This window comes from Neolamprologus multifasciatus, chromosome 6 (genome assembly GCF_963576455.1).
Source record: "Neolamprologus multifasciatus chromosome 6, fNeoMul1.2, whole genome shotgun sequence".
Lineage (NCBI taxonomy): Eukaryota > Metazoa > Chordata > Actinopteri > Cichliformes > Cichlidae > Neolamprologus > Neolamprologus multifasciatus.
Window position 1 is genome coordinate 28454233 of NC_140444.1, and position 21480 is coordinate 28475712.

At 44.0% G+C, this 21480-nt stretch overlaps 1 protein-coding gene across 2 annotated transcripts in view; it reads right to left on the minus strand.

Annotated features, from left to right (window-relative positions):
* Positions 1-17795, minus strand: part of LOC146517214 (voltage-dependent T-type calcium channel subunit alpha-1H-like) — a 65200-nt gene extending 47405 nt beyond the window's left edge. The window contains exons 1-5 of one of the 2 annotated variants that reach the window (XM_085162723.1): positions 14614-17795; positions 5104-5197; positions 4805-4938; positions 4315-4412; positions 3003-3162 (exon numbers count right to left, since the gene is read on the minus strand). In XM_085162723.1, coding sequence (XP_085018849.1) covers positions 3003-3162; positions 4315-4412; positions 4805-4938; positions 5104-5197; positions 14614-14864 — 737 coding nt within the window. In that variant the 5' untranslated portion in view covers positions 14865-17795. Of the gene's footprint in view, positions 1-3002; positions 3163-4314; positions 4413-4804; positions 4939-5103; positions 14547-14613 lie in introns of those variants that run through there. The other variant, XM_085162722.1, reaches the window with a different exon arrangement.
* Positions 17796-21480: the final 3685 nt, after the last annotated feature.

Sequence of the window (21480 nt, forward strand, 5' to 3'; positions counted from 1 at the left end):
AGCTGAAATAAAAATGTATCCCTGACAGCTCTGAAGGTGCCAGATCCATCCTGAGCACGAACGCTTTGTTCCCAGTCTTTTCACTGTGGAAGCTGCAAATCTGCGCAGCTGCTGAGCAGAAAACATTTAGGTTAATAAGGCGACGTAAGATCACAATGACACACCAGAAGATGCAAATAATTAATGAAGTTACGCTGCTGTGCCACCTGCGTAAATTGCTCGCAATTTGGAGGGCCTCTATCCCGCTGCTGGGTGATGCCACAGCTGTTTAATAAAGTCAAAGAACAGCAGCCGGAGTTTCTACGTGTGTTTTTTCAGCATGACTCATACTATGCAGTATGAAGGAGATGAAGCTGATAGCGGTCAGTAGCCTTCAGGAAGAAAAAAGTGGAAAGTGCTTTTAATTTGCATTTGTTCTAATGTCCAGTCATCCATCAGATCTACCATAAAATGTTCAACTAGAAGCTTCAGAACCGGAGAGCTCAAGCCAGTGGATCATGTCATGTTTTTTACATCCAGTGTGATGGATATGTTATATAAATGTAACTGAAGGAGAAAAATACCCCTAAAAAGGTCAAACAGGGGCTTGTTTGTTCCCTGCACTGTGGTTTTGTGTGTGTTATCATTGTTATTCAGTTTTAATAAGGTGTATATTTAACTCCCTCTGCTTTGCTGCCTCTTCTAAACTGTGAGTTCATATTTTTTCTTCAAGTTAATTCACTCGACCCACAACAAGTCACCAAGTAGTGACCCTGGTAACTCAATCTGTTTCAGGGTCTCTGAACTTCAGCGTATGCATAATGAATTTAAAGAGGACACACTAGGATATATTATCTTATAAACCTTACATCCCACCATAATTTAGAAACCAGGTGCTCAGACCCAGTGGGCTCCTGCTAAAGCTAACTCCTTCATATTGACTTTCCTCATACAGATGTTGTACATTATGTGCGCAACTCTTAAGTAACTCTTCATTTAATGATTTTTTGCTAGGAGAATAGGAAATATGAGCACTGGGGAGGCCAATCCATGACTGACGCTGTTTCATTATGTCTTTTTCTATCTTGGTATATTTTTATTAGCAGTGTGTTTGGGACCATTGTCATGCATGTAGACACTTACTGTTGCACCTTTATCTTGACCTTTTTCATACATATTGATGACTTCAACCAAAAATTACCAAATACCTCTTGCTCCTGATCTGACATCCACCTTCTACCTGAGACCATTTCTTTAGTGAGCAGAAGATGGATCACCTGAAGGTCCAGATGCATTTCTTAGATCCTGTGGACTTTGGATTTTTTTTTTTTACCATATCTTAAACACATGACTTTCAGATACCGCTTGTCTGCTACAGGCAAGTCATTGCTTCTTTGGTCCTCCACTTGTGCAGTTTCCTCAATTTTTCAAGGTCCCACTGCACACCACGACGAGATATGCTAAGTTTTCAGCTAACAGCTCTTTGGGATCTTGGTGGTTCAAAAATACTACTTCATGCATCACAAGCTGTGTTATCTTTGGCATTTTTGTCATGGTCCCTGTGCCCCGCTGGTCGACCCTCTATTAGGCAATATGTTTGTGGTTTGTTTGCTCTCTCTCTCTCTCGCCGCGACGACGCTCATTGCGGGCTCCCGCTGCTGGCCCACACACCTGCTCTCATCACCGCACCGGCCGCTGATCCCAGCTGATTACTGCACTACTTAAGATGGCGAGTCTGCACTAGTCTTCACTGGATCATTGAGCTATCAGCGTCAGTCAAACTTGTGTATCTGCCAACCTGCATCTTGAAAGCCCTTTGTTATTATCCCGCTAACCCGACCTTTTGTGTTTAGATCGTTTTTGGAACCGGATTCTGAGAGGAGTGACTGAGGAGGAGCCTTTTGTACAGAAAGTGTGGAGCACCTTTTCCCCTAACCCTGTTTCCCACGGACCCTGGCGACCCGGACCCGTTTCCCCTGCACGTTGTTTAAAGCCACTTGGTGATTGTGTTCACTGTGAATAAACGCACTGTTCTTCGCTTAAAGGAATACCCTGGCCCGAGTCTCTTTCAGAAACCATATCAATTTTACATAAACTCTAGAAAAGAAATAGGAATAAATAATGCGTTTTTGTGACAGGCTGCTGGTAACAAAGTGTGTAAAGATACAATTTAGAATTGGGTCTTTGATAAGTTGTCTGCTGTGTGTACGCAAAACACTGATTCATCCCTTGAGTTCGCTTGTATGATTCATAGACCACTTTTAAAAAATTACAAGAAAATCTGGCTCCTTGAAAGCAAACTATAAAGAAATAAGAGGTGGTTCAAGATTTCTGCACAATACTGTACGGGGCAAAGTTATAAGAGGACACTTATGGTCGAGGCTGCTGCTGCTAGAGATTAATTTCAGTCTTTGCTTCTCCAGCATCACCACAGATTCCTTTGCAAAGCTGCCGTATAAATAAAGTTAGTTACTGGCAAGAACCACAAATTCATTATCAAATGAGTGAATGTTTGGCACAACAACAATGCGTCACCACAACACCATCACTGATTGTTGTCCAAGTTGCTATCTAAGAAGGCGAAACAGACGTTATCTGATGTTGTGTGATAATATGTGGTCATGTTTGTGAGCATGTGAGCGGGAGTGGGAGTGGGAGTGACGGTAACATCATCAGTTAGACTGTGATCGAGCGTGACATGAAGGATTGTGTGGGGGAGAACTGGAGTGACAGCAAACTCAGATGGTTTTACTGTGTGCCGCTCAGAGGCAGCCACTGAAAAACAGCTCCCTAAATTTATTTAGCCTTCCAAATCCCTTGATTTGTGATCCCTGATGCTCAAAGTGTCCAACGGGAAGCACGGAGCTGATTAGAGAACAAACAAGATCAGCCCATCTGTGATATCGATCCCCGAGTAAGGAGAGAGAGAAGCTGATCAGTTGTGAGCAAACTTTTGACAGGTTGGAGCAACAAAGCTGGCGCAACTCGTGCTGTGACATCGGCTGGTCACTATAGCAACTCACATCTTCACATCCTCTCCCATGAAACAGCGGTTCCTCAGTAGCCCCGCCCACAGCTGTACGCCAACGATGCCGAAGATGAAGAAGACAAAGAAGCAGAGCGCCAACACGTTTCCCAGCATAGGAAGTGTGTCCAGCAGGAGGGTCACAAGGATGCGCATACCTATCAGTGCACACACACACACACACACAGCATAAACACAGAAGGGTAGACAGACAAGCAAAGATCAGCAATAAGTCAATGCAAACTTTAGCAAAATGTCAGTCACAGTAAATGTTGGCCAGACAGGACTCTTTATGTATTCTGCACAAAACGCAGGCAGTGCAATTAGCTGAATGGCAACACCGATAATTGGCTCTTACTCCACTCTCCTAAAGAGAGCACATACAAAATCTTCCTCCTTCCTTCTTCTCTACTCGTTCCTACTTTAAAAACACTCTCAGATTTTACAAGAACTCAATGAGAGCCGCAGCAAGGTCACCGAGTGTAGTAAAAAGAAAAAAAAAGACATAAAGTTGGCTGGCCAACTTGCGCGGTGAGCTATCAAGAACAACACAAGCATCACAATGATTCGCTTGACATTGTTCACAATGTCCTGATTTATTTACACGTGCATCCATCACGGGGCGAGCTGCAGCAGGTGCGTAGCTCGGGAAGTTAAAGAAATGAAGTGGGATTTACAATCTAGTCGGAGCGTGCAAGGACGGTGACACGCTCTTCATCGTCCCGGCTGTGACTAACGATGTTGCTGACTCTCAGCTAAGGTGTTTCCACATCGGATGAGCCGCGCAGGAATCGCGGCCCTTTCTGCTCCAATTAAAGGGGAGCGGGAAGCTGATTGGACATGTTTTCGTAAACTACAAAATCATCAGATTTAACATTTCTTCCAACAGCCAGTGGCTTTCTGGAGTCTACACCCTGCACATATCGCCAAAAGCTTTCTGGTGATGCTCTCCTGGGCCTGCACAGCAGCCTTCTCTACTTCTTCTGTTTCGAGGCATCGATCAGCTGAATTGCACTCTCAGGAAAAAAGACTCCTAGTTGCTTCCCCTCTGGTCTCTTTGAGGATTTTTAACCTGCTGCACTGTCCTCTTGTCCCGACTGTTCTCCTGCACTGCTCACCCAGCTTGTATGCGGGCACACTTTCAAAGGTTGAGTCAGCACTTTAAATCAGCCTCACAGTTTCAGCCCATTGTGCGGACGTACAGTCAAAGCCATGAAAGACAATAAAGTAACCCAGTTTCTGTGTGAGCTGCATGCTGGAGGGGAGGGGGGTAAGACAATAAATAAATAAATAAAAGGAGAAAGACTCACTGGGAACTCTGTTGATGGCTCGCAGTGGGCGGAGAACTCGAACAGTCCGGATAGCTGATAAGCTGACGTTGTGTCCGTCCAGCGAGTACTCCAGCATTCTGCGCAGAGGGAAAGCCACCGCTGTGTCACCGGCATCCTGATCAGCCTGACCTTGGCAGACTCTGAATGCCTACAGGGACTCTAGCAGAACTCCGGGATACAGAGCCTTTTAACTACCAATCACCGAGGTCTGTGTCTCTCATGACCAAATGATACGATTGTCATTCTGTGGAGCTATCACACACACACACTTCCACTGATATGTCTAAGCACGCGCGCACACACGCTTGACATTTAACTGGCATTAAACAAGTGTCTAAGCTTTACACAAAACACACATACACACACACATGCACACACACAGACGCACACACTCTTGGCTCATATTTAATGTCAGGCGCGCCTGCGTGTGAGTGCGCGTCGGCTGCGCGCGCATCTGTCAAGCACTCACCCCACTATAACAATGAAGAAGTCCAATCTGTTCCATGTGTCGCCTAGGTAACCGCTCTGACCTATGACCCCGAGAGCCACCATCTTCACAACCATTTCTCCGGCAAAGAACACAAAGATGCCATCATCCAAAGCCTGCACGCAAACACACACACGGAGACCCAGAGGATTAACTGATTAAGCAGGGGGAAGGAAGAAAAGTGTTATTGGCAAAACTTTTCAGACCCTTGATAATGAAGTGTGACAGTGGAATATAATTAGTCTGCAATTTCAGATTATGTGTGTGTGAGCGTGCTTTACCTGCAGAAAATAGGGGGTGTGGCCACAAGGCTGGAACATCCCTAGAGTCACGCAGTTGAGCAGGATGGCCAAAATGCTCACACGCTCAAACCACGTGAGGCGCGGTTAAGGATCAACACATCGACAGCGAGTCTGAACGCTGATTAAAGCAACAAAATGAACACATTTAATGAAGCTGTGCTTGTAAACTTTAGGGCAGAGGTGTCAAACATAAGGTCCAAGGACCAGAACTGGCCTGGCGAAGACTCCATTCTGGTCCACTAAAAGGCTTCATCATAGATGTTGAACTTTTCCTGTTGATAAAGACCTCTCTCATTGCCATTCATACTACACCACAGTAAAGTAATAGACAATTAAATGATACTAAAGTTGCTGTTTTTCAACTTCTTTTGTCTATTTCCACATTTATAATGTAGGAAAACTGTCGAAATTTGCACTTCTTCTCCTCATAATGAGATTTCTCAGGGATTAAGTGTGCAGTTAAATGTCTCTACATTGATATAAAAGAGAATTTACTGGTCTGGTCTAAACGAGTTTGACATCCCTGCTTTAGGGTGACTGATGGCAGTCTCAGCCAATCACAGGAGCATAGGAGATAAGTACATTACTGCCTGCTTGTCTCATTTAAAGCTGGCATTGGCAAAATGACAACAAAATCCACGATAACATTTCAGTTTATTATCATTCAAGCTGCGTAAGAGGGAACTACACTCCTGTGTCCTTTCTGGACACAGTCCTTTATGTCTTCAGTCCAATTTTGCTGAGTAGTATAGAATGCACTGCAGCGTCATGTACAAGAATCGAGCACTGACGGATGAATGGCTCTACCGTTCCAAAACTCAGAATAAATCCTGTTTTTGACTTCACAAGTGGACTAAGCTCAACAGTGATATCTGACTTACGAGGCAAATAAAACACAAAATCGTAATTACAAAATGGACTTTCGTTTAATATAAAAGGGGCTTTCGTATTGCTTCCCTGTTCCCCAAGCTGTCGCCACATGGATCTACATGTTTGATTTAGCACAGGTTTTACACCAGATACTCTTCCTGACACAACCTTCCCATTTATCCGGGCCTGGAGCAGGCACCAGGAGCACCCACGCTTCTTACTCTTGGTGGCACAACTTGTGTCTCCTCCTGGAACCAAACCAGGGATCTTTCACATGTAAGATGGATGCGTTAACTGCTACAGGTGCCCCCACCGCCACATCAGCTGGCAAAGTTTTATGTCAGCTTGACAAAAAGCCTAAACTGGACTTGTTTTTCAAGGTAGAATTGAACGTGCGCTCTTTGACCGGCTAACCAACATTATTTACTACTACACCAGCAGAGGAACTGAAAGCTATGAAGACATGAAGACATCAATTAGACAGAAGACAGGTGATTTTTTGCAACCACAGGAGTCACTACCCTACTGGCCATTAAAAAGACTACAGATTTTAGCACGTCCACTTTAACTTCACTGTTCAAACTCAGAAGCTACATTTTTTTAGCATCTGTGGAAGTGCTGCAGAAGTGCAGCTACTTTCTAGATTTCTGCTCACTGCAGCTGTAACTGACTCCCATGTATCAAAAAAACATTTGTCACAATATTGGTGAGCAGTAAACTTAAACCCAAGCTTTCAAACACCAAAGGAGGGGTTTCTGCTTCCCGAGTTTATGGAGTTGACCAAGTGTTGAAGTGTGATTGACGGAATTGCAGATGAGTGACAACGTAAAGGAAAAACAACATACGGTGTGCTTGTAAATTGCTGGAACATCACAAGCTCCCTGAAAAGCTTCACCAAACATCAAACTAAATCCGAAACCTCACAAACTCTCCCTGAGTGTCACGCAGCATTCCTCCAAACACATTAGCTCATTTGTTTTTTTGAGTCTGACAGCAGAGGCAAAATCTCCCATGTCCACTTTTGCAAAACGACTTTGCCAAACGCTTACGAGGACACGTGGAATTCACCTCACCTGCATTAAACAATACTTTTCTTGCGATGTTTGCTTTGCCACACAGCACTCAGCACTAAGCTGAGTGTCACTGTCACATAATATGATAATTCACAACATTTTCATACTCATCAAACCATTCAGTGACCCCTCATGCCCTATATCCATTCCTCTGCATTCATTATCGTTCTGCACTCATTTATTCATGTTTTCCTTCCCCCTGTCTGTCACCCATGAAAATCTGGCAATGGCAACGTCCATAGCAACAGCGGAGAAACTGTGACTCGTCAAAGTTAAAGGTCCAGCCACGTCTGTCTTGTAGCGCCCCGAACATTACCAGGCTGAACTTGCAAAATACCCGTCTGAGGCTAAGACGAGCATGAAATGTGTGCCTCGCAGCTTAAAATCTCATTTACAAGCAGGGAACTGAACGTACCAACCTAAAAGCAACTTAGTGGAAACTTGCGATAATAAGCTTAAAGGCGTCAACCTTCATTTACGAGCAACAACTTCTGACGAGGCATTTTGACACGTTTAATATTCACAACTACAAGAGCCAGACAGCTACCACGACACAGCCAGTAAGACATGTGGAGTCAGTTTAAGAGCAAACTTGCTTATGGCGTGTGTTTGAGCATCTGCGCTGCTTGCTAGCTGTCAAACTGCAAGAAGGAGCATGAATCAGACGTGGGGAGAGAAGAAATAACAGAGAAGGATTTCAAAGGGAGAATAGTCTGAAGTAGAAAGTTAAAAGAAAGACTGAATTTGAATTTGTACAAACACGGACGCACACACACTCTCGCTCTCTCACACACACACACACACTTGCACACACACTTTTGAGCACTAATGTGAAAACTGCTGAATGGATGACAGGACTGTATTCAAGAGCCAAGGACGCATACATAACAAAGCCTGGAGCATGCACATGGACCCGTACACACAGACACATGTACGCGCGCACACAGAGTCCCCTCTTCCCGGACACTTTGCTCTCGAGAGGGCGGAAAAATTAATGAGAGTACAATCCTTTATCACCCTTGAGACAGAGAGAGAGAGAGGGAACGAGAGAAAGAGGGAGAGGGATGGAGAGAGAGAGAGAGGGTAATCCAGTGTCCTCCCTTTGCTGTGGTTGCCATGGGAACCCCCATCTCACCGTAGGAACTGACTTCTGAGTTTCACGATCCGCTTGCATCCTGTCTGGACTGGATCACAACACAATTAATACACACACACAAACTCTCTTTCTCACACACACACACACACACACACACACACACACACACACACACACACACACACACACACACACACACACACACCAGAAAACAAGGTCTTCCTGCTGAAGCTTCCTTCACTCCTTCAAAAGCTTAAGAGAGCCGTTTTAATGCTGTTTCATCTTTATAAGTTACAGCAGCTTAAATAATCCCCCTGTGTGTCTGTGAAACACACACACACACACACACACACCTTAGTTAAACTATAGGAACCCGGCAGGGTCAAAAGTGTGAGTGATGGATGAGCAAGGAGTATTTCCACAGTTGGCACATCGTTCAGTATCAGCGATGAAACATGGAGGGAACGTCCTTTCCCCTGTTTCGCTCTCCCTCCAATGCTTTTCCTTTATCTCCTCTCACACTCAACCTTTCCCTTTATCATCTCTCATTTTCCTCTACAACCTTTTTTTGTGCCTCCTCTCTTTGGCCCAATTATTTTTCTCTTTCGCTTTGCTCCTCCTGCTCTCTGTGTCTCCCTCGTCCTTTATATAGTGCAGCATAATTTCCCATCTTCATTTCCTATCACTTCTTGCATATCTTTTTTTGCCTCTCCCATCCACTCCTGTGCACACGCACTCCCCGCTCCGTGTGGAGCGCCTCTGCTCGGCGCCCTCCCCCGTCTGCTTCTACCATCTCCACATACGACTGCCCTTGGGTAGAGTTCTCGTCTCTGACAGAAGCCCGAGTCTAAGCCAACAGATAAACCGCAAGTAAAAAAAAGTAATAATTAACATTGTGAAAAAGCTGAGCAAAGGCAGGAAGAGTAGGAAATATGTATAAAGTATATATAGTAAGGGGGTAAAAGGGGGCAAGAATGATGGATGATGAGGTTGGAATATGCTTAGATCAGGTGAACAAAGGGATGAGAGCAGCTAAGACCCTGACTGTTCAAGCTCTTAAGTAGTCCAAATGTGGTGTGGCCCCTTCTTTGTCTTCTCATCCTAATTGCCTCTTATCCTCTCATTTTCCCATTCTTCCTCCCTCTTGTACAGTGGCAGAGTCAGACAAAGGTAAAGACCCCACAATAATACAGAGAAAGCACCAGCAATGAAACCACCCTCTTTGAGCAAGCACTTAGCGACTGTGGGAAGGAAAAAGTCCTTTTTAACAGGAAGAAACCTCCAGAAAAACCAGGCTCAGGGAGGGACGGCCATGAATGGTTGGGGTGATGGGAGGGAGACAGGACTGTCTCTCTCCCATGCTGTGGAAAAGAGCCAAAGATTAAAAGTGAGAAAAAGTGAGAGAGTAACTAAGGGAAGATTCAGGATCACCTGATCGAGCCATAAGTATAAACTTTATCACAAAAAGAAGTTTTAAGCCTAATCTTTAAAGCAGAGAGGGTCTCTGTTCCCCAAATCCAAACTGGGAGCTGGATCCAAAGGAGAGCGGCCTGAAATCAGAAAACCATCATGGTAATAATTTTCCTTTTTGTTGCAAATCGCCAAACGTAAAATAGTACAGCAGCATTTCAATAAGAAGAGATCATTAGATGGAATTGATTAACTGATATACAGAATTCAATTATACCATTTGGCAATTAGACTGCGATAGATAAACACAACAGAATGAAATCCCAGAGCAGGACCCCCGAGAGTCAAGAAGGTGGATGGAGTGACTCACTTGAGGTGGAAAATGCTAGGAGGTGACTTGCGATGAATGGACAATGAAAGATTAGCAGCACGATTTAACGATAGCAGGGTGGAGGCTGATTGGTTTAAAGAAACAATGATGTCAGCATTGAGATTTGCAGCGTGGGAAAGTGGAAGTGATGTAATGGATAAGCTTAGCAGCCAAGCACACGGGAACGCAGACAAATGAGTGAATACAGATGTTCCTTATTGAACTCCTGCATAAGCTTCATTAGTATTTGCCATGACAGACATGACTGCCATGGAGAATACACCATGGAGAATACACCATGGAGAATACACCATGGCAGCTCATGTGTGGGACAGTTTTTTATGAAGCTTTTCCTCTGAAAAGATTCCTACTGTAGTGGTTTACACATGTACCTACCTGGCAAAGCAAACATGCAGAGCTGCCCGCTGTGGCAACCCCCTTGTGAAAAGCGGGCAGCCAAAAGTAGCTTCTACTTACGTAACTGTAAACTGATTGAATAAATCTGGGAAAGCTGCTCAAGTTGTTCTTTTAACTGTTGATAAAGCTCAGGAGATCGTTACTGTAGGAAAGGTGTAGGAAAACCAGCTCCAGAGAAAAGTTACTGTAGAAAAACAGGAGCTACTGGATGTCACTCGGGATCTATGAGCATGTGTGTAGCCCCCTATCGGGCCTTAACATGGCCACCCGCAGATACCCCTTTGCTTCACCCGTTCTCCCGTCCTTCTTCCCCTCTCCCCCACTCAAACACCCTCTGCTCACAGGTAATAAAGGTCAGGCAGACATTATAAATCAAATCAGATCACATCACCGTGATCTTTGTGGCATCATCCGCCACCCTTGGCTGAGATAAACATGCTAAGACCTTCATGTGGCAACATTTTCATGTGAAATGTTCATTAAGTTAAAAGCATCATCCACAGTTGGTCTTGGATTTACTACCCGAGTCTCACGAGCCATGAAGTCCAGGTTTGATTCCAGCAGAAAACAGTGCTGCCTGCCCATGCTCCCTTCTCTCCTGTCAGTATACTTTATTGTTGAATGACGGCAAACGCACCCTTAAAGAGCGTCTCTTTGAGCCGCCATAAAATCTGACAGACATTCATGTTACTTATAGGATGAATGGGTATCACTGCTGTGCTCTTATCAAGGACTTAAACTGGTTTAAGATCATCTATCAGAATAAATACACTGTACTCAGCACAGGTCCATGCTGCTCCTGTCATGTATACCCCCTCGTGTAAAGTTACAATCAGCCACAGTAAGTATGTAATACCAGCTTTACACAGCTGATTGATCTTGGCTTGACATGTTTCCGCACTAAAGTCTTCACCAGCTCTCACATCAGTTTGAAAGCTGCAGGAAATTACTATTTTGAAACACAGCTACAATTTTTGTCATTTTAGCTGTTTATGAAAATCCTCCATTTAGAATTAAATGATAAAAATGAGCTCCAAGTTTAAACTGACTTTTAGTTTGAAAGGCTGAAAAAGAAGCACTGGCCCCACTGTCAAAGAGTGACATATTTATATACAGCCCCCTGTTTTTAAGGACTCAAAAGTTATTCAACAAATGAATTCAATCATGGATAAAATGATCATTTTTAATGCTTAGTAAAGAAATATATCCAGCTAGTGACTTCTAGAGTCTAGAACCTATGAGCATCATTAAACAATGGGTTTACTCCTTTAGGATTTTTGGCTGGACCGTTACTGCAGCTTCAGCTATGAACACAGTGTACACTGACCACTTTGTTGGGTACACTCTGGCAGTCATTTGTCCCTTTAGTACCTACTGAGCATCATTAAACACCACAATCCACGTGAGTATTGTTGCTGACCGCGTCCACCACTTTATGACCACTGCAGCAACCGTGAGATACGTTCATGTCAATATAAACCAAAATGTCTGAGAAGTGTTCCCAACACCTTGTTGAATCTGTGCCATGAAGAGTTAAGGCAGTTTTGCAGGGAAAAGGGGGCCCAGACTGGTACTAGCTGGGTGTGCCTATTCCCAATGAGTGTCAATTTCTGGGGTAAAGCTTCATTCTTCATCTAGTCTTAAATGATTTATAATTTGCAAAAGGATGAATGAAACCAAAGGAAATTGAACTGAATGGGACGACTCAAATATGAACTACTGTGTTTGCATGGGCAACCTGCTCACTAGTTTTCTCATGCTCTTTGCTGCTTGGCCTCACACTGTCACTTTGGAATCCATACACACAGACTTGATTAAACATAACCTAGTTAAGCTCAGAGTCTGTCATGTGCAATGTGTGTGTGTGTGTGTGTGTGTGTGTGTGTGTGTGTGTGTGTGTGTGTGTGTGTGTGTGTGTGTGTGTGTGTGTGTGTGTGTGTGTGTGTTCGAGCAACAGAGAGGGAAAGCTAGAGCCTGAAAGAAGGTGGGCCAAGTTAGTCAAGTTGTCAAGTCACTGGCCCCACCCCTTATTAGGATGACAGCTTGTAACCATGGAAACAGATGCTGGAATCATGTTAATTGGCTGAAATGATTCTGACAGTTCACCCTACTTTGAGTAGGTTCTCATGCTATCCATCGATGTCTAACTATCACCTCCTTACAGACGCATACACACACACACACACTTCAACCCTATTAAGAAGCTGTTTAAGAAAAGGAAAACAGGAGGGATAAACAGGGAGCATGGGATCAATGCCGAACAGAAAGGGATGAAAAGAGCACAATAAGAGAAAGGGAGATACTTGCACAGGAGTGATGGAATCAGTTTTTCTCCTCTTTAAACAAAAGGAAATGCTCTGAATGTTTCATACACTGCTGAATAAGTTATGTCATTTGTGTGTGTGTGTGTGTGTGTGTGTGTGTGTGTGTGTGCGCGCGCGCGTGCTTACCCCCATGCATTCACATATGCGTGTGCATGTTTCTGCCTGTGTCACATGTTACACTGAAAGAGTGGGATAACTGCCACATGGAAAGCTCAGCACTTGACAAAGTAGGCACCTTGCTCCACACATAAAATAACTCCCATCCCCTCCCATTGAAACAGGAATAAAATCCAATAGAATTCACTGGAGCTTGGAAAGGCTGCAAGATAATGTTATATAACGGGAAAAGCCAGTCTCCTTTTTGTTCCTAATAATTGGGGGAAGAGATGAACAGTATGTCGTAAACACGGTACAAAGGAGCATGTCTGCTTTCACAAAGAGGGAGGAAGTGGAAGGAAGGAGAAAGGAAATTAATTTGTAATATGTAGTTACTGAGTGAAAAAAGAAGAAGCCAGAGAGGAAGGAGGGGTCACTTCAGGAAAAATGGGACTTTAGGCTCTTGGGGACTGCTCCCCGCCACTCCCCCCTCCCAGTGCGCTCACATTAATGTCCCTGACGAACAACGTCCACCCACATTACTTCTCCCGCAGATCATTCACAGTAACACACACACACACACACACACACACTGTAAGTGAAATGCAATGAAATGTGTGCGGCATAAAAACAAAGCGGGACATTTTCCAGCAGCTCGACAGACTCGCAGAAGGACAGAGAAGCAGACAGAAACGCAAACTCGTATGAAAACAAATACAGCAAGCGGAAGTAAAAAGGCCGTCAGGGCAGAGCTACGCTGTTACTAAGCAACCAGGTGATTCCTCTAAAGAGCCTCACCATGGGAGATTCCCTCGTTTGTGTGAGGGCATTTACACACTTGTGTGTGCGTGTGTGGGCGTGCACGCTGGAAAGCCTGTGTGTGTGTGTGATGATGATGAATGTGTGGTTTTTAAGCATGCCCAGTAAGTTAGTAACAGCCCAGCAGGTAACAGAGCTTCATTGCATTTGTAGTTTTTTCTTCTTCTTCTTTTCTTCTTGGTGTACATTTTATTTATTCAGCAATTATGTATTTATATTTTATGGAGTACACAGAGTGCTGACAGTGGCAAATACCCACAGACGTGTCCTGACAAGTGCATAACGACACACGGGCGCACAAAAAGTAGAACACACACACACACACATACACACACTCACATACACACAGACAGGCAAGCACACAAGGAGTCATAAGCTGTGGAAAATATTCAATTTGGAGAGCCTCAACAAATCCCTGAGGTGTTGCTGACGTTTATGCATGCTTCAGAGTATTCATAGCTGCTCACACACACTACAGCACTGATAAGCACACACCTATTCACGCTCACACCTTCACAGCAGAGCTGGGTAGAGGTTGAGGCTCAGAGTGAGAGACAGGGAGGGGAACGGGAGGTGAGACGATGAAGACAAAAGCAGTGGAAGCTTTGGGGGGTGACGTGAGTCTTCACTATTTGTGACTCCTGCTGCTGTATAAATGGAGGCCAGTAACAATGCAACTGACAGGCGACTGTAACCCTGGAGATTCATTAGGGCTTGTCACTATGGAAACCTCAAATCAGGAAAAAATGTTGGCCATTTTTCCCTACAACTAATTTGTCCAAGGAAATACCTGGGTACACACACACACACACACACACACACGTACGCACAATACTGACCTTCTCCCCCTGTCCCCTGTGTTTAAACATAAAGTAAACATCTAGGAGCCTGTACAATGGCTCTGAGGAAGCACAGAGCTGAAACACAAACAGACAATCTTTGTCATATTATAAACGCAACCTGCTTGCACACAGGCGCGTGTGCTTCAGGTGCACCGGCTGCAGCGAAGGATATGGGTGGCAGACAGCTCGAAGACACCAGGACCGCGGTGGGCTGGTTTGGGTCAAAGCCAAAAGAACCACTGGTGCTAGAGCGGGGTAGGGCAGCTCTTCCTTCTCCTTCTCTTCCTCGTCCTCCCCTTTCCATTCCCTTTCATCTCCCTCAACTGACACGCGCACCTTCTCCCCCTCCTCCTCCTCGTCCTCCTCCTCCTGCGTCGGTCCTCTGTGCTGCTCACGCAGGTCTGGCTCCTGGATGCCCGTCATGGCCGTGCTGTGAACAGCCCGAACCTGAAAGAGGGCGCAGGGGCACGGGCAAACTGTTCAGGACCCGGGAACACACCCTGCGACAAATTCCTGCAAAAATCCAGGAATCCTATACAGCAACGTAGGCACAGGCATGCTGGGATTTTTGCTTTAATGAGTGCAAAGATTTCTCAGAATACAGACTATTAATTTCAAAGCATTCACTTAACAGTGTGTTATTTTATTACAAAGCATTTTTGGGGAGGTTCTTTTGTGTTGTGGATGTGTGATGTGGCTTGATTGTTTGTGTGGGGAAGAACAGAGTTACGGTTTGGTTAGCAATGGGCACGTTGACTGAATCTACTGTAGAGATTAATCACGTCCCCCCAGCCTACATCTGCTGGATAGCTGAGAAAATACTCGATATGCTCAATATAGCAGCATTCCTATGCAGTGAGGTACAAAAAGTAGCAAAAATACATTAAAGCTAATGTCTTGTTATTGTTTTGTTTTTTTTTTAACAAGAAGCTTAATTTAAGGTTCATGGTTAAGGACATGCAGCAGATTTACTGTAAGGGCAAAAATGCATTTAACAGTATTTTTCCGTAAGGCCTGTATTCCATACAGGAAAGTTTGTTTTTACACAGAAATCTGTTCATTCATGCAGATTACAATAGCTGAGAAATAACAAATTGATTGTGGCAAAATCTGGCACCATAAAATTACTTTAAATTGAAAGTGGAAAGAATTACAGTGTCGGGATGGATGTGTGTGTACAGCGTGTTTGTTTCTGCTGTTTTGCCTTGCAGCTCCCAAAACAAACTGAGATCGTGTGGACCGTCACGCCTGCCACCCTGTCCACGAGCTGAGCAAGAAAGCAGGGGAAAGAAATCTTTCTGTGTTTCTCTGTGAAACAACACACCTTCACCAGAAGAATCGCAGCCAGCAATCCTGTGCAGGAAACATAAATCTACACAAATCTAAACAGAGTGAAGTAATAGACATGAGCAGAGGTGCAAACAGGGTCAGCGTCGACAACAGGAAGCACTTAGACCTCTTCATAATAATCCTACAGCTGTACCGTTCGGTGATGACAACAGGCCATTACTACTGATGCTTTTAATCCAGACTGGCTTTAAACAATCTGGGCATGCCGAGATGAAGTAGCTTAGACGGCTATTTCTTATTGTCATAAAGTGTGGTGCAGAGTACTGAAGCTGTCGGTGCTTTCGTTTCTTTTTGTCATTTACAATAAATTTTCAACTTATGATGATTACCGTTAATTAACTCCATGAGTTATATTTCCTTGAGCTATAATTTGGGATACAATCTGATGAAATGCAGGGACTTGGTCGAGCTACAGCTGCCTGCGTGCTGCCTTCAATTTGTCAGAGCTCTGGAATATCATGTCAGAAATGCCAGACTGAATGATAATCTCAGTTTAAATACGATGGCAAGAGCCAAATTGATGTTTTGGCTTGAAACGTATGTATTTATTTTGTAAAAATTTCATGATATTTTTCAGCTTTGCCGGCCACCACACTGGGCAGCATTGGCAGGCAAAGATGGGAGCTGGAGCATGTGATACAGTACACATTGTCATGACTACACAGCAAACGCTGCCCACTGGTGCACAGCGAGCTCGTTCTATTGCTTATTGATCCCCAGAGATTCTGGCAAATCCATTTTAACAGTCCGTAAGTTGGGGCCGGAGCAGAGTTACTTGGACAGTGTGAAGAAGAATCAGAACAACAGAAGTCTGAGCCAACCATGAGTCCGTGCAGGAATATATATTGTGCCTACAGTGTGGCAGGACAACGGGAGAGCTGGCTTGCAAGTTCAAAGCTTGGAGAGCAGTGAGTCTGTGTGTGTGCTTCTGATGAAAATAATGAGATTCAATCTGCCACTGTCATTATTTCCTGTGTATTCATTATGGGCACATAGCCTAGACAGTTTAAGGAGTCCAGGCACTTTATGGCATTTTGTTGTGACTCACTAGCTGTTGGGCGGACATCAATTAACCTCTGAAAAAAAAGAACGAAAGAAATAGAAAGCAATTCTCCTGCACAGTTGAAAACCTGCTGATTAGTGCTTTCAAAACATTTTAAAAACTCATTATGAGCCTCCCTCGCTGACAGCCAAAGCCATGTGTGAATCCTTGCGAATCTCAATCAGTGACTAGAACCAAATATATTCACAGCTCTTTAAGACCTCTGAAACCCATTAACTCGGTTTTATACACAGCCTTTACGGCGGACTCATTACGTCTGCGTAAATTGAAAAGAAAAAAAAACCTTTACCAGGAGTGTGTATCGTGCTTGACGAGAACACGACAAACAGCTGATCCCTGTACATCTCTGAATATAACATTTCTTTTCATTCAATGCAGGAATTTAAATCCTCGTGAAGGCCACCACGACATTAACGGTGCCACGGCGTTTCCCAGCATTGCTGTGACAGCAAACAAGCACCAGTCTAATTAATCCGATAATAAACTGCAGAATCTAATAAAAACAAAGATTTCCGTTATAGAATGATGCAACAAATCACAAAGGCCTGAGCACGATAAGGTCACTAACTCGGTTTATAGAGCCACACACACTTTATGACTGCTCCTCACCACGTTATTCACATCATTTTATTCTTTACCTTTTTTTTCTTTGCAAAAGACAACCCGCCATTGACAAAGAGCGACAACACAATAACTGGACATTTTTTCTTTCTTTTGTGCCATGAGCTTTCGCCCAGCGCAGAGCCCGGGACAACGCAGCGAAGGGGGTAAAAGTACATTATAGCAGCAAAAAGCGAAAAAAACTTTGCCCGCTGTTCTTACCGGGGAGCAGCGTCCATCCACCAGCGTCACTCACTCCGGGTCCGCCGTGCGCCCGCAGCTCCAGGAGCCCCGGTGCTCCATCTGAGAGCAGCCCCGCTGGTCCTCTGCCTCCTCCCCCCGCCGAAATCCAAACTAACTCAGTCCTCCAGTAGGGAGGACGGGGGGAAAAGAAGGTGAGAAAACGGTGTGTGGCGCGCAAGTTTTAATAAATGGAGAAAGTAAAGTTAAAAAGGAACCAGCTGTCCCCCCTGTGCGCCTGCGTCCCCTCAGCCTGTGGACGCGCTGTGCGGTGTCAGGTACTGGAGTTGAGGCGCACCGGGGAGAGGGAGAGCTGCGTTAAGCCAGACGCAGAGAGACAGACCGGACGCGCACGGATTTTACCTTCAAAATAAGACAATCCGGTCCCGGAAGTTGTGCATCAAATCGTCTGAAAACTGTCAAATGACGCGTAAAAAAAGGCGAACTGCAAATTTCGATAGGAATCCCTGCTGGATACAGATCTCCATCTTTAGAGGATTTAGCTCGTTTAAGGCTAGCTCTTCCTCAGTCTGCACAGTATAGTTTTCCATAAAGAAAAAGAAATTACAGAGTTGATAAATTACCAGTCCTCCCAGTTAAACTTGCCTTTAATAAACCCATTAAAAGCACTTTGTTCACTTGACAAGCAGCTCTTCACTGCCACTCAGCTACACTTTCATTAAGGTCAACACAGACTGATAAACAGTGCTTACGATTTATAACAAACTATTTATTTTTTCCTTATTTTATTATTTTTATTTTTTATTGTAAACCTAAACCGTCTTTTACATTTATCCTCATTACGTGCCAAGAAACCCACCACGACGAGCGCTTTAATGACGTGAGGCACACATTTATTTTGAAAGCTTTGATTGGAGCGGCTCGTTCTTCATGTTGGAGAGCTTGATAGTGACAGAGCGAGTCATAGCATGTGACTTGTCCTCTCGATCTTCTCCGCCTGGCGGTACACAGTAGGTTTTTCCCAATACTCTTCCTCCTGCCTCTGCCTGGCGGCGACCCCGGACAGTGTGTGTGTGTTAGTGTGTGTGTGAGGGAGTGCGTGGGCGGGGTGTGCTGTCATGTATGAGATGATGCTCCACAGTCACACTCTGCAGGGGTGTGGACTCACTAAAACCAGAGAGTTCCGACACAATACCTTTAAATCAGCTTACAGGCGATGCTGTGTCAGGTTTCGGAGGACCACAGATTACTAACCACTCACACCACAGGCCGCTCCATGATATTTCCATGATGGTGGGCCATCATGAGCATTTACATTAAGAAAAATGCAGTTATGCCAGAATGTCATAATTCACCTGTTTACGTCCCTCATTAACACCTAAAACACATAATTATGCAGAATAAGCGCTTTATTTAAGCCACGTGTTACACACTGTTATCAGTATTTGTATGTTGTAGATGGTGTTGGGGTAACCACTCTGACTATAAATGACTTAACTCTGGATGAAGGAGGAAGTAAAGCAAAGCCCCAGAAATACAGTTGCTGCCCACTTTAATAGGTACATGTTAATATTGGCTTGTACCCCTTTTCCTGTCACAAACAGCCTTACTTCTTTATGGCACAGATTCAGCACGGTGCTGGAAACGTTCCTCAAATGTTTTGGTTTATATTGACATGAAAGTATCACACAGTTCTTGTAGATTGTCGGCTGCACATCCATGATATGAATGTCTCATTTTACCACATGCCAAATGTGCTCTGAGATCTGGTGACTCTAGGTTTAAGTCCAGTGAAATCATTGCCATGTTCAAGACGCGGGTTTGAGATGATCTGGGTTTTGTGACGTGTATCATCCATCTGGAGGAAACCGTGAGAAGATGGGTACGCTATGGGGGTAAAGGGGCGGACATGGTCAGCAACAACACTCAGGTAGGCTGTAATGTTTAAGCAATGCTCGGTTGGTACTAAGGGGCTCTAAGTGTGGCACGAAAGAAGCCTGATCCGTTGATATAAGATGGATCCATCATTTTGGGATGTTTATAGCAAATTCTGACTCTGACATCCAAATGTTGCAGCAGAAATATAGATTCATCAGACTAGATAATGTTTTTTCAGTCATCTATTGTCCAATTTTGGACTTGAAACTATTTATTGAGACCATAGACGCATCAGTAAAGTGTTTTCAGAAGTCATCAATAACCAGAGCTAAAGCCTTGTTTTGTCACTGACTTCTGTCAGACCTCTTTTTCTAACCATTACCTTTACAAAAAGGCCAAAGCAATGAGTAACCTGTGAAATTCCTTATTTATATGTAATAAAGTGGCATGAAGTGGAGGCATCAAGTAGTGCAAAAATCTAAAAAGTATATTTTTGCATACAACCTACTTTTTTTTGTACTTTGCAGCAATACCTGTGAATCCAGTTCCCATAACTGAAATGAATTTTTTGCTTTAAAGCCAACTCGTTTGCAGTGTAGTCACACTACAGGAGGTAAGAACAAGTGATGTGATGCAGGCGGGGGAAAAGTAAACACCCCTAAATGTTATAAATAGCACTGAAACTGAACCAGGGCTAATTTTTTCTGGGGGTGCTCTGCAATTCCCCAAAGGCCCCCTGGCGGTCCCTGAATTACACTTTGGGAGTTGATATTGGAGCTGAAGTAGGCTGTACAGTAGCAAACAGCTTCTAGGGAGCACTAGACTTAAATGCTCTCCTGCTAATATTTTAATATCTACATGCGGCCTCCAAATAATTTTTTGGGGGATGTTTTGTTTGATGTTTACACTTCATTAGACAGGAAACAAGAGTCCCTGGGTGGTGGCTGTGAGGGGCTACATGCTCATTAAATACTAAAAAAATAAATTTGGATGGATTAAAAATAGACATTATGTTAATCTTAGGTCTTATTAGCGGCGGGGAGTTTTAACTGTGGCGTGCTGGTGGAAAACCCATGCTGCTGTTGCTTAAATGAGAAGGATTTAGGCTCTGTGTAGTAGTCATTCAGTGACATCTCAGCAGAAGAGTATTTGTCAGAATGTCCAGACTGAAAGCAAAGCAGATTTGAGTGGACTCATGAGAGCATGTGAACTCAGCTTGAGCGAGAAAATCAAACTTCTCTCTGTGAATGAGCAGATATAAGATGTAAGAAAAGGGAGAGCGACTTGAAAAATCTGTCAACAGAAAGGAGGCACTCCAAATGTATGTGCAGTACAAACTGCAAGAAATATATACCAGCACTTAAACGTGTCCATAAGCTGGGAGTTAAGAATCTGCATTTCTCAGTTTTTCTGTGTTTGTGCATTGTAACTGTTTGATCCAGAGAAAAAAGCTGCACTATGAACAGTTTTTGCTGGACCACTGTCACTGGGGATTTCTGCTTCAGCAGGAAATCTACACCGCAGCTACGTCAAAATCCCAAACCACTCAGAAACCCTATGTTTTAACATACAGAACAACCCGACGTGCACCTCTGTAGAAATGTAACAACACGTGGTGTTGATGCAGCTCACAACTCTTGATTGGCTTGTTCAGTATCGCCGTGCATTCCCGGCTACTTTTTTTGCCACAGCATTTGAATTCACCGGTGAGAGAAAGATCATCGCCTCAATATTATACTACACTGATCATACGGTTACATTGTAACTTTGGTTCTCTGAGAAAGAACAATAAATAATGTAGTATATGTTTGCTCCCAAACTCCTCTTAGCCTGAACTACCTGGGGTACCAAGACTTGTAAATTCTATATGATGATGGATTCAAATATTTACTTCAAATAAACAGAAGTAAATATTTGTTTCTTTTTCTGCATATTAATATGTAGAAA